This window comes from Thalassophryne amazonica, chromosome 21, assembly GCF_902500255.1.
Source record: "Thalassophryne amazonica chromosome 21, fThaAma1.1, whole genome shotgun sequence".
In the NCBI taxonomy this organism is placed as follows: Eukaryota; Metazoa; Chordata; class Actinopteri; order Batrachoidiformes; family Batrachoididae; genus Thalassophryne; species Thalassophryne amazonica.
This window is the reverse complement of record NC_047123.1, coordinates 27,238,088-27,249,470: the sequence shown is the minus strand read 5'-3', so window position 1 is coordinate 27,249,470 and position 11,383 is coordinate 27,238,088. Positions and strand designations below refer to the sequence as shown.

Below are 11,383 nucleotides of genomic sequence, written 5' to 3'. Positions count from 1 at the left end.
CAAGTATAAAAAAATCTCCTGAATAACAATAGCTAACTACTTAATAGGTTTCAGTAGTCATAGTATTTGTGAAATATGATCTGAAAAATAAAACTAACAAACAAACTAATTAATTAATTAACTAAGATTTGTGCCTGAAAGAATTATGATATAGATTCTGCACTGAATATTTTCTTTCTTTCTTTTTCTTTCTTTCTTTCTTTCTTTCTTTCTATGAAATTTGTAAAAAAAAAAAGGATCTACAAGTTAATTCTAATTTTCTTTAAAATAACATTATTATTATTATTATTGTTGTTGTTATTATTTATTATTTTTATTATTATTATTATTATTGTTGTTGTTGTTGTTTTTGTTTTTAGAGAAACTCGATGTCCCCCGAACTCTCCCCCTTCCCCGCCTTTTTCCTGAGTTGCGTCACCAGTCACGTGATATGTGTCGAGGAACAAACAAACCAAGCTTCGGTTTTAGACGTAGTATCAGAGACTTGTGTTTTTTTAAATTAGATTTTTTTTTCATGTTTATGGATGGATTTTAGGCTTGTTTGGTGGATCCAACACTGAATTGTATCATAAGGTATCTGAGGAAATTAAAGTACTACCTGTGACACGCGCGAACGTAAGCCGGTTGTTAACTCAGGAGTTAACCTTAGGTAGCTAGCCTGCTAAGTTAGCTTAGCCACCAACTTTTCATTCATTGCCGCTGGGGCAGCTTTCTTTGTTAGCGACTAGCTAACAGCGAACGGCACTTTTGTAACTTTGATGAATTCGCAGCTGATATATTTCATTTTTAGGTGACAAAACTAGCATTAGCTTAGCTAGCTTAATTCTCCTCACACATGCTGCAAAATGACATCAGGCTGTAACGCATTTTATCTTTAAATTACATAAATTATAAAATTTTGTTTATAATCTTTTCCCTTGCTTGCAACAAACGTAATATATCACGAGTTTAATTTCTCCATATGCTTGAAAGTGGCCGGAGTTCAAGAATAATTTTTTTTTTTTACTTTCATAATTCGGTAATATCAAACCACCAAAAATCCCTATCACTGTTTCAGACGCCAATGTGATATCTTCAAATGTCTAAAAATCTAAAAAATATTAAATTCTCAATCATGCAACACAGTCAGGTCCTATGGACACTGACACTAATTTTGTAATTTTGTCACTGGGCACCACCAGAATGGAGTTGAAATAAAACCATCAAGACGTGCTTGTAGTGTAGACTTAGTTTTAACGACGACGATGAAAACATTGCATTAGCTATTTAGGAATTAGAATTTTTATACACAGTCCCTTTATTTTAAGAGTCGTTGGACAAACTACATGTTAATCCAAATGATCATCATAACTAGAGTTGCATCTAAAGATGATTGTCGTAGTCGATTAATCGACTGATTAATTTCTTGACTAGTCGATTCGTTGTTGGCCCATAAAATGTGAAAACAATGGTGAAATATGCTGATCATTGTTATCCAGAACCCAAGATGACACCTTCAGATGTTTTGTCTTGTCCACAGCCCAAAGATGTTCACTTTACGGTCAGATAGGAGTAAAGCAACTAGTAAATAAACCAGAAAATATTCACATTTAAGAAGGTGAAATCAAATAATTTCGAACTGATTGGTTACTGATAAATGTAATAGTTGATTAATAATGGGGTTGCAATTATTGTTTGTTTTAATATTTAATTAATCAGTTTATTAGGTCCATAAAATGTTTGTAAAAATGTGGATCAGTGTTATCTAGTGTCCAAGATGATGCTTTCAAATATTATCAGTATAGTTGTTGATTAATCACTGCAGCTCAAATTAATAATCAGTTCTAAAACGGAATGAACGCGCAAGAAGCATACTGGTGAGGGAAGCCACCAAAACACCCATGACAACTCTGAAGGAATTATAGGATTTTGTGACTGATTGGGGAAACTGGTTTGCACAACTTTTCCCTGTTGCAGCACCAATTATACAGCTTCCTGGTGGAGTGGAACCGAGAAAGACTTTTGTGCAAGACAGTCGATCAGATCTATGCTCATGTCTTGTATGTGCCTTCTGGAAAAGCAGCACAAATTTGTCATCTTCTTTTTATGACCTTCCTCTCTGCTACTCCACTATGAAGCTGCAGGTGATGCACCAGACTGCATACTTTCACCAATTACAGCCACAAAATCATAAACCTTCACAGTTGTCACAGGAGTCTTGATGGCTTTCCTCACTTAGCTTCTTGCATGGTCACTCGGTTTTTCTGCCTGGTCTGAAACCAGCACTAAGTGTTTGCAAGCTGGTGATCAGATGGAAGAGTTTTATCAGTCAACTCTTCCCTAACCCAAGGCTCATCTCGCCACATATTCTTCCACCCAGATCCCACCTATGCTTTTGTGACATATGTGCTCATTAAACAGAAAAAAGGCAATGGCATAACTTCTGCCCACGTTTGTTGGTGTGGACAGAACTCCTCCAGAAGCTAGATGCAGAGAGTCTTTTGGTAGTTTTCTTGAGCTTTGGATTCTGAATCTGGGGAAAAGAACCAGGGCTCTTTTTTGTATGTGACCTCAGTCTGATCTGAACTGAGCAGCTATATTAATCTCAAAACTATGAAATAATTATTTAGATTCTTAACATCTAAAATACCGTTGTAGAAACAGACTCATCTTTTTTGGGGAGAATTCTTTCATAACTTATTTAATGGTAGAGCTGTTCTCTTTTGAAACTAGAGGTCAACACAACTGCAATCACACTTGATTTTTATAATGCATCCATTTGTAGCTTCAGGAATTGATGTTGAAGTGTGTAGTTTGTTGGAATCATAGCATGTTTCTCATTGCTATTTTATAGTTGCTTTGTCTTTTATATTGGTAATCACATTCGTGTCTCCGGTCACTTGTTGTAAGAGTCAAATTTAATAGTACTCTGCAGGAGAACATCTGTCAGATGTCTGATTTGACATCAATGTGCATGAATTTTTTCCTTTTTCTTCTTGTTTGTTCAGATTGCATCATCTTCCATGTAGTACTGGGCATGGAGTCCAACAATGACAGTGTGATCGATGTCATTGTCACCAATGTGGTGGCCACGTTCAGGTCCAGATGCCACCTCAACCTGCGGACCATTGCCCTGGAGGGGATCAATGTAGTATACAGGCCAGATGCAGGGGTGAGGAACAAAGGACGTACAAACACTAGTCAATCCGTACCGTGAGTGAACACATTTAACCCCAAAAGTCCAGTTTGTGTAGTGTGTGTCACACAGTGTGGCGGAGCCTGCTTGCAGGTATGGTCTAGAGCAAGGTTTGGTTGGACACAGGGGAAATTATACATGTTGTGTGACTGCGAACTGCACGTACCTCACAAGTCACATCACTGATGCAACTGTTCCTTTTACCAATTACTACTAGTATAATTAAATTACTCCAATCATACAGTCTTCATTCAGTAACATTTGGGTGAAAACAGGTCTGGTTTCTTACCTTACTGAGGAACATGAATCGTTAACAGTGAGCAAAGCTGCAAGATACTTCCTTGTCATCTGCTTTCTCTGTAAAAAAAATCTTGCCGCACGTGCAACATGACTGGTTGGTAAATGCCTTATTGCATAATTCATTCAGGTGGGACAGGCTTTAAATAGGGAGGTGGGTAAAGTAATTATTACCACAGTTCCTCAGTCATTTTTACAAACTGTGTGCACCTGTTTCAGTAAAGATCCCACGACCTTTTACCTTCTTTAAAACAATCCATAGTTATATCAAGTGTGAACACATATCAGTGATATCCTCTTGCAAAGGAGTTTTCTACTCTTTAACTGTAGTTTGGAGGTGCTTAAAGAGGTGTTTGAAAGAAACACACACAGAAAAAAATGAAGCCCACAGATAATTTAAAGTTAGACAATAAAAAGTGACTGTAGAGACAAATTAATCCATTCTGTCACAGAGCCAAGAACATAGAACAAAAAAAAAAAACACACAAAATGATGAGTGTTTTAGTAGCCATTCCCATCTTTGTCATTTTTTAATGAGCTTTCTTATCCTGTCCTATTTGGTCATAATAAATATTAGATTTACTCCACCTCCTCATATAAAATGATTCATATCTGAATAGAGCTAAACTCAGTAATCTTTCAATGATACACACTTTCTCAAAAGAAAAGTCATGTGATGACATAAATGCTCAGGCCCAGAACTTATAGGATGTGGATTTTTGGAAGCTGGTCCCAATATTAGAGACTAAAAAAAAAAAAAAAAAAAATGATGATGATACAGATGTATCTGCTGATATATACAAAAAAAAACCTGGCAGTGATTCCTAACCTTTCATTAACAAACCTTTATGACAAACAAATATAAATAATGCTTAATGTTTTACAGTTTAAACATGAACTTTGTTATAAATAACTATAAATATAACTGACAGCTTCACTCAGATTGGCAGTCGCCGTGTCACATTGCTCAGCATTTCCATAAAATAGGCTCCTCATCTAGGCAACACGGTGGCTTTGTGATTAGCACTGTTGCCTTACAGCAAGAAGGTCATAGGCTCGATTCCCACCCGTGGCCTTTCTGTGTGACGTTTGCATATTGCACCTGTGTATATGTGGTTCCCTCCGGGTGCTCCAGCTTCCTCCCACATCCACAGACATGCAGGTTAGGTGGATTAGAAACTTTAAATTGTCTGTAGGTGTGCGTGCGGGTGTGAATGTGTTCGTTTGTCTATATGTGGCCTTATGACAGACTGCCATCCTGTCCAGGCTGTGCTCCTTCTCACACCCTGTGACTACCGGGATAGGCTCCAGCCTCCCTGGTGACCCTTAATTGGAGTAAGCGGTTGAAGATGAGTGAGACTTCTCATCTATTGTGGCTCCATCTAGGTGGTGGCATAGTGACCACTTGTCTCTTGTTGTTGTAAAACACCCACTCTGATTGAAAATGAATGGCAACCGGTCACTTTGCTTCGGTCTCTGTTAGCTAATGGGACCAAGGGGTGATGGGGTCCCAGCCATGCTTGACAACATTTTAAACAATGCTGTTGGAGCACCTTTTGCTATGACACAATTTCCAACAGCCAGAGTGTTTTTCTGCGTTGTTTGTTTGGTAAAACAAAAGGTTTCATTTCTGCAAAAATAACACCAATATGATATGTTTGTCAACCGCTCATATCAGTGGATATTATAGGCCAGCTGATATATCAGTTGGGCTGTACTGTCTATATTTTTATTTATGCGACTGTGATGCGCCTGAATTTACATGAGTTAAACACTAACATTTATTTAATTTCCCAAAATAAAAATGCATTAAAAAAAAGCACTGTTAATGTGTTTGGCTTCACGATTTTAAATGTTTCACTTATTTGCAATTCAAAATTTTAGTTTGCTTTCAATTTGCTTTCAAGACCAGACTCAAAGTGGTGACCTTCTGCTTGGGTCATGCTACAAACATAAATTACAGAACAATTCACAGAACAACTCACGGACAAATATACAAGAAATGTTGGCGCACAAGACAGGAGGGTCGCCAACACAAATACAACTCCCATCTCTGGATGGAGCTGCACCTTAAACAGAGAGAAAAAACAGCATCAGAAAGACAAAAAATACTGTATAATTTGCCAGCATTAAACAACAAGAAAAACAGAAGAAATACTAAGGTGATCGCCAGCCACTAGCCCTAAACTTCACTAAAAGACCCAGAATTTAAGTAAAGTTGAGGCCGCGGCCCGCTCCAATTACTAATAAAATTAATTAAAAGAGTAAAAAGTGTAAAACAAAACTGTATCAGTATGCTAGCCATATGAAAGGGAAAATAAGTGCGTCTTAAGTCTGGACTTGAAAATCTCCACAGAATCTGACTGTTTTATTGACGCAGGGAGATCATTCCACAGAACAGGGGCACGATAAGAGAAAGCTCTGTGACCCACAGACTTCTTATTCACCTTAGGGACACAAAGTAGTCCTGCACCCTGAGAACGTAAAGCCCGGCCGGTACGTAAGGTTTAATTAGGTCAGCTAGGTAGGGCGGTGCCAGTCCATGAATAATTTTTTAGGTTAGTAGCAGAACCTTAAAATCTAATCTCACTGGGATAGGAAGCCATGCTTTCTGATAAATACGTTTCCTAATTAACCGAGTCGAATGAGAATGTTTTGCTCCGATTTCAGAAAGTCACCATGAAGCTTCGAAAACCCAAGATAACGGCCTCCATCTGGTCCTCCGGGAAGATCACCTGTGTCGGAGCCACAAGGTCCGTATTCCACACAAAACAAAAAGTACACGTCTGTAATCGCATATTTTACTCCATCAAGAATTGGTTGGCATATTTACAGATTTAAGCACCAACATCGCTCGTGCCAATGAGCTACCCAGTTAAGAACAACTTTTGACTTTGTCCATCCTTTTCTTGACGCTATCAGGAATAGAAATGCTTATGTGCTGCTGTGTGGATGTCACTCATTCTCATTCCTGCTGTTCTCTCATTTAGTGAGGAAGAAGCAAAGGTGGGCGCTCGCCGAATAGCGCGCACGCTGCAGAAACTAGGCTTTGAGGTGAGAATAATGACACAGATTTTGATGTATTGTAATGTTGTTCATGCACCGGCCACTTTATTAGGTACACTGTTCAATTGCTTGTTCACAGAAATAGCTAATCAGCTAATCACATGGCAGCAACTCAGTGCATTTAGGCATCTAGAAGTGGTGAAGACGACTTGCTGAAGTTCAAACCGAGTATCAGAATGGGGAAGAAAGGGGGTTTTAAGTGACTTTGCACGTGGCGTGGTTGTTGGTGCCAGACAGGCTGGTCTGAGTATTTCAGAAACTGCTGATCTTCTGGGATTTTCACGCACAACTGACTTTACAGAGAATGGTCAGGAAAAGAGAACATATCCAGTGAGTGGCAGTTGTGTGGACGAAAATGCCTTGTTGATGTCAGAGGAGAATGGGTAGACTGGTTGAATGGGCGATGGTGTGATGCCAGCATGTCAATATGGACCAACATCTCTAAGGAATTTTTCCAACACCTTGTTGAATCTATGCCATTAGAATTAAAGCAGTTCTGAAGGCAAAAGGGATCCAACCTGGTACTAGCAAGGTGTACCTAATAATAATAATGGCAAGTAAGTATATTGACAGTGGAAATGTTCGTTACATACTTAAGTTAAAAACTTCAAAGGAGACAAATTCGGAAATGTAATTTTCAGCAGTCATTATCATTTATTTAATGAATAATCCAACTTTTTTTAAAGTAACAGGTTTGTTGTGTTAATCAAGATAACTGAATTATCTTATTTTTATAAACACGTGTCACAGTAATTACTGTGTCTGTTTTGTCCATTCAATCAGTACTGACATCCTGTGAAATGTGGGTTGTCAAAAATCCTTTTCAAGAAAATGAATTACAACCAAATTATTGACTTCTCTCTCTGTCCAGGTGAGGTTTTCGGCCTTCAAGGTGGTGAACGTGCTAGCGGTGTGCCACATGCCATTTGGAGTGCACCTCAACAAGTTTGCAAATAAGAACCGTCCCATTGTCAGGTAACTCAGCGTCACGTTAAATCTACTGATCATCTTGACATCTTGATCTGCATCAGTTCCCCTGGTTGTTGACTAGGATTCAGGTTCAACCCAGCAACTACATGATGCCAAGTCTGCTTCACATTTCAGAGGTTTTACATGACTTTTACCCAATAATTACACTCTGATGTCGCTCGCCTGTTCAGGCTTTGCAAGGTTAGGGTGACCTCTAGTGGTGTAAGCATCACACGTAGTATCATATTAAGGGAACTGAAGGTGATGTTGTGTCCAAAATGTTTTATTCCACAGATTTCCCTGTTACATACCGTTCCCCCACTAATGAATTCTTCTTTGCTTGCTTGTCAGTTATGAACCAGAGATCCATCCTGCTGCCATGTACAGGATCGCAAACCTCAAAGCAACCATCCAGGTGCACTCTACTGGCTGCCTCACTGTTACAGGTGTGTCTCTCACACACAAACATACACTGATTCTTTATTGTGGGCAACCACAATGTTGGGGCTACAAACCAGTGTGGTGTCAACTGATATTTCATGAAAATATTAACCCCCACATACACATTTGTCGCTGAGACATGATCAGTTTAACCAGAGCACTGAATGAGGTTTTACATTTATTTATTCTAAACGTAGGGATATCGGTGGTCGGTATCTGGTCTGATGAAAGCATATTTGGACTGATCAGGATTGGCTTAATTGAACACGAGTCACCCCCTATCCACCTGCGGCCCATTTCTGAAGTGGCGTGTTGACAGAGCCACTTCCATTTGATGCTCACCAGCAACATGGTGGCAAATTAAAAAAAAACAAAAAAAACAAACACACACACATCAACACTCTGCTTCTCTTCTAAATATGCAAACGGCCTATTTTTGTTGGATGGCTCATCACTCCTTGAAGCTTCCATGCAGATTCTCTGGTAGTCTTCTTCCATATACTGCGAGTGTGTACTACGACCTTCTCATTGTGTCTTATCACACATTTAAAGGAGTATGGTCTTTCAGATGTCACAAAATTATTATTATTATGATGTCGGTTTATTTTTGAAACATGTTGTAAAATTACAGCTCATTTTAATGAAGAAAACATATTTACCTGATTGGGGGGGGATTCCAAAATGAATATTTTCTTTTCTTTTAACTCTGTCTGCAGGAGGAAGTGTGTGTGCACATGCATGAGGTTTTGAAATATTCTGTTATTTCAACATGATCATTGACAGGTCAAATAAAAGGTTGAATATAGGATCATCTGAATATCCACTAATTTTGAGATTTGTTCTTCCAGGAGATGCTGAAAAAGTATCATTAGATAAAAATTTAATTCTGGGGCCCCACAGGGCCCTAGACCCCGGCTCCTGGGGGCTGTACCCCCTGCAAATTTCCTCAGATTTCACAGTTTTTATTTCACAGCCCTGGATATGCGTACGTGGGGCATGCATGCTAACATATATAAGATGCCTTGTAAATCACTTCAGAGGTGTTATCTGGTTATAAATATGGCATTTTTTAGTTTTAGAAGTGTTTATTTCTTGCTAACTTTTAGAAAATATTTGAGAAACATATTTGATTTATACAGAAATAAGCCATTATGGAGCATTTTCCGCCATATTGGATTATTTTGTGAAGCCACTTGATGTCACGCGTCTCTCTCTTCTGACTGGCTATCGCCGTGTGCTTCCCAGCATCCCTCGCACAAGTTGGGGGAAGCCCCCACATGATCTATGATGTCGCTGTCATAGACTATATGGGTCACTACCAGATGTTGTTCAAGGCATCAGAATTTTTTTTTTCCCCTTCAGGGGAACTATTTATATATATATATATTTTTTTTCCAGACAATGGGGATTTTGATCGTATTGGTACTCTGGTATTATGAATCCTGTTTAAAAAGCTGATAAATAAAATTATAGTAGTAACAAAGAAAAATATTTTTGACTTAAATCTGGAAAAAAGCAAAAAACCAAAGAAAAAGCTGCACTTTAACTCACCATTACTGACACCTACTGGCCAGAATTAAAACATCAATCATCACATCCCCCTTTGAAGTGAATATTATTAGACTTTTGCAATAAATTTAAGTGAAATTGTTTGATATTTTGTGGAAGAAGCTTTAAGAATCAGGTTGGATTGCAGGTATTTTTTCTTTCTTTCTTCATGCATTGCAGAGCTGTTCAGTCATCAAACATATTTGTTAGTTTGTGTGCTCTGTGCACGTGTAATAAAAATATCTGTTCGGGCTTCAGTATCAGCAGATACCCGATTGGGATCGTGGTAAAAACAGTGTATCTCTCAACAAGGTTTTTCACACCGACTCATAAAATCATGTTAATAAAAAGTTGCTTGAGCTGTTACTTGATCCTGGACTTGTATTTTGTATTTTTATGTACTGTTAAGTAACTTGTTCTATAATGTTAATATGACAGAAATGTTGCATTTATAGTCTTTTATAGCCACGACACATGTGACTAAAAGAAATCAGGAATGTTTTCATCCTTAGTGAAATAACGTTAGCCTAAATAACGTCTCAATGAGCGGTGTGTGTTTTTGTATTTCTGTGCTTTGTGTTTGTGGTTTTCAAAGTTTTCATATACTGTTCTCACGCTGTCCTTCTCCTCGCTCCCCCGGACGCATGGGTCAGGACCAAATGTGCAGAATGTGGCTACAGCTGTGGAGCAGGTCTACCCACTACTATTGGACTGTCAGAAACCCAAATAGGAATTTAAAAACAAACAAACGACAAATAGTGCTGAGGATGACTGAAGAAATGAGCGAGTCTCGTTCCTTTTTGAGAAGAGAAGAAGCACCTTAACATTGGATTTGTTTGCCACAAACTTGAACTGTATCATGGCTGAGATGCCAACTGGATTAAAAAAAATACACATATATATCACTCTGAAATGAAATGTGGGTTGTGTGGCTGTTGTGTTTTTAACAGCCTACACATAAATGTCTTCCAAATCTCACCTGGCAACAGCAACTCAAGAGCCTTCATTGGTCAACGTTGATGAGCTTTTTTTGCGCATGGACTCAGAAACGCTGACTTTTCAACAGTCTGGCCCCTTTCAAGTGCAAAACCATGGTGGATAATCCCACAAGGCTGTTTGTTGACAATGAAAAGCTACGCCTAATCACTCCTGCCTAACCGTTTCGCTTCCTCGCGTTAACTTGCTTCAGTTGTCGGTTTGTGCTACATAGTTGTGGCGTTTGGCTCAGAAAGATCCCCTACTTATTGTCCTAGTAACAGTTTGTGCACATTTTTTTAAGGTTTAGGAAGTGCATAAAATGTAGATATGGTTCACAATGTTTTGTTTGTCAGGTGGCATCCACACACAGTGGGTGTGGCCAAAACACTTGAGTTCTTAAAGTTCCTACGAGACAAAAACAACACAGAACTGGTTTCAGAAAAATTTTCACCAGGCAAATGACATTTTAAAACAAGAACAGTTAGACGATAAAATCATTTCAAGGTTTTTTTTAGCAACACAAGAACTCTTAAAGTGTTCAAAGATGTTAAACTGTGCTGAATTGTGTGTAGATTTGATGCTCAAAGATGTTCTAAAACCAGTGTTTTTATTCGCACAGTGTTTTTGACATGTTGTCAAGTATGTGTGATGGAGGAATTTCCTGTTTTCCAAGGCTTTTGTGACACTTGTTCATAATTTTTGTATTTTGTTAAAAAAGTTCCTTATTAAAACGGGTCACCACATGACTATCGAATTGTGTTTTTATATCTCACAGAATTAGTTTTGTTTAAAAGAATCAGAGAAGGAGCAGTATAAACAAAAGTAAAATTTTTAAATCACTTTTGAAAGATCTTGCATTATAACACTGTCATCTACACAATGTGTTTTTATATCTTCCAGAATGATTTG

At 38.3% G+C, this 11,383-nt stretch overlaps 1 protein-coding gene across 2 annotated transcripts; it reads left to right on the top strand.

Annotated features, from left to right (window-relative positions):
• The first annotated feature begins 424 nt into the window (after positions 1-424).
• On the top strand, positions 425-11,217 carry tbpl1 (TBP-like 1). 2 transcript variants are annotated; one of them, XM_034162490.1, is made up of 7 exons: positions 425-573; positions 2,988-3,151; positions 6,143-6,225; positions 6,463-6,526; positions 7,410-7,513; positions 7,859-7,953; positions 10,150-11,217. In XM_034162490.1, exons 2-7 carry the CDS (start codon positions 3,017-3,019, stop codon positions 10,224-10,226), a joined length of 558 nt encoding a protein of 185 aa, XP_034018381.1. In that variant the 5' UTR covers positions 425-573; positions 2,988-3,016; the 3' UTR covers positions 10,227-11,217. The 2 variants fall into 2 exon arrangements, with proteins under 2 accessions (XP_034018381.1, XP_034018382.1); XM_034162491.1 differs by having other exon boundaries at positions 458-615.
• Positions 11,218-11,383: the final 166 nt, after the last annotated feature.

What these genes read in the sequence shown, in the direction of transcription:
- tbpl1 (XM_034162490.1), top strand. Translation starts at nt 3,017, where the DNA reads ATGGAGTCCAACAATGACAGTGTGATCGATGTCATTGTCACCAATGTG. An exon ending in ACCTGTGTCGGAGCCACAAG is followed by an intron (nt 6,226 to 6,462) that starts GTCCGTATTCCA and finishes TCTCTCATTTAG; the next exon opens with TGAGGAAGAAGCAAAGGTGG. An exon ending in AAGAACCGTCCCATTGTCAG is followed by an intron (nt 7,514 to 7,858) that starts GTAACTCAGCGT and finishes CTTGCTTGTCAG; the next exon opens with TTATGAACCAGAGATCCATC.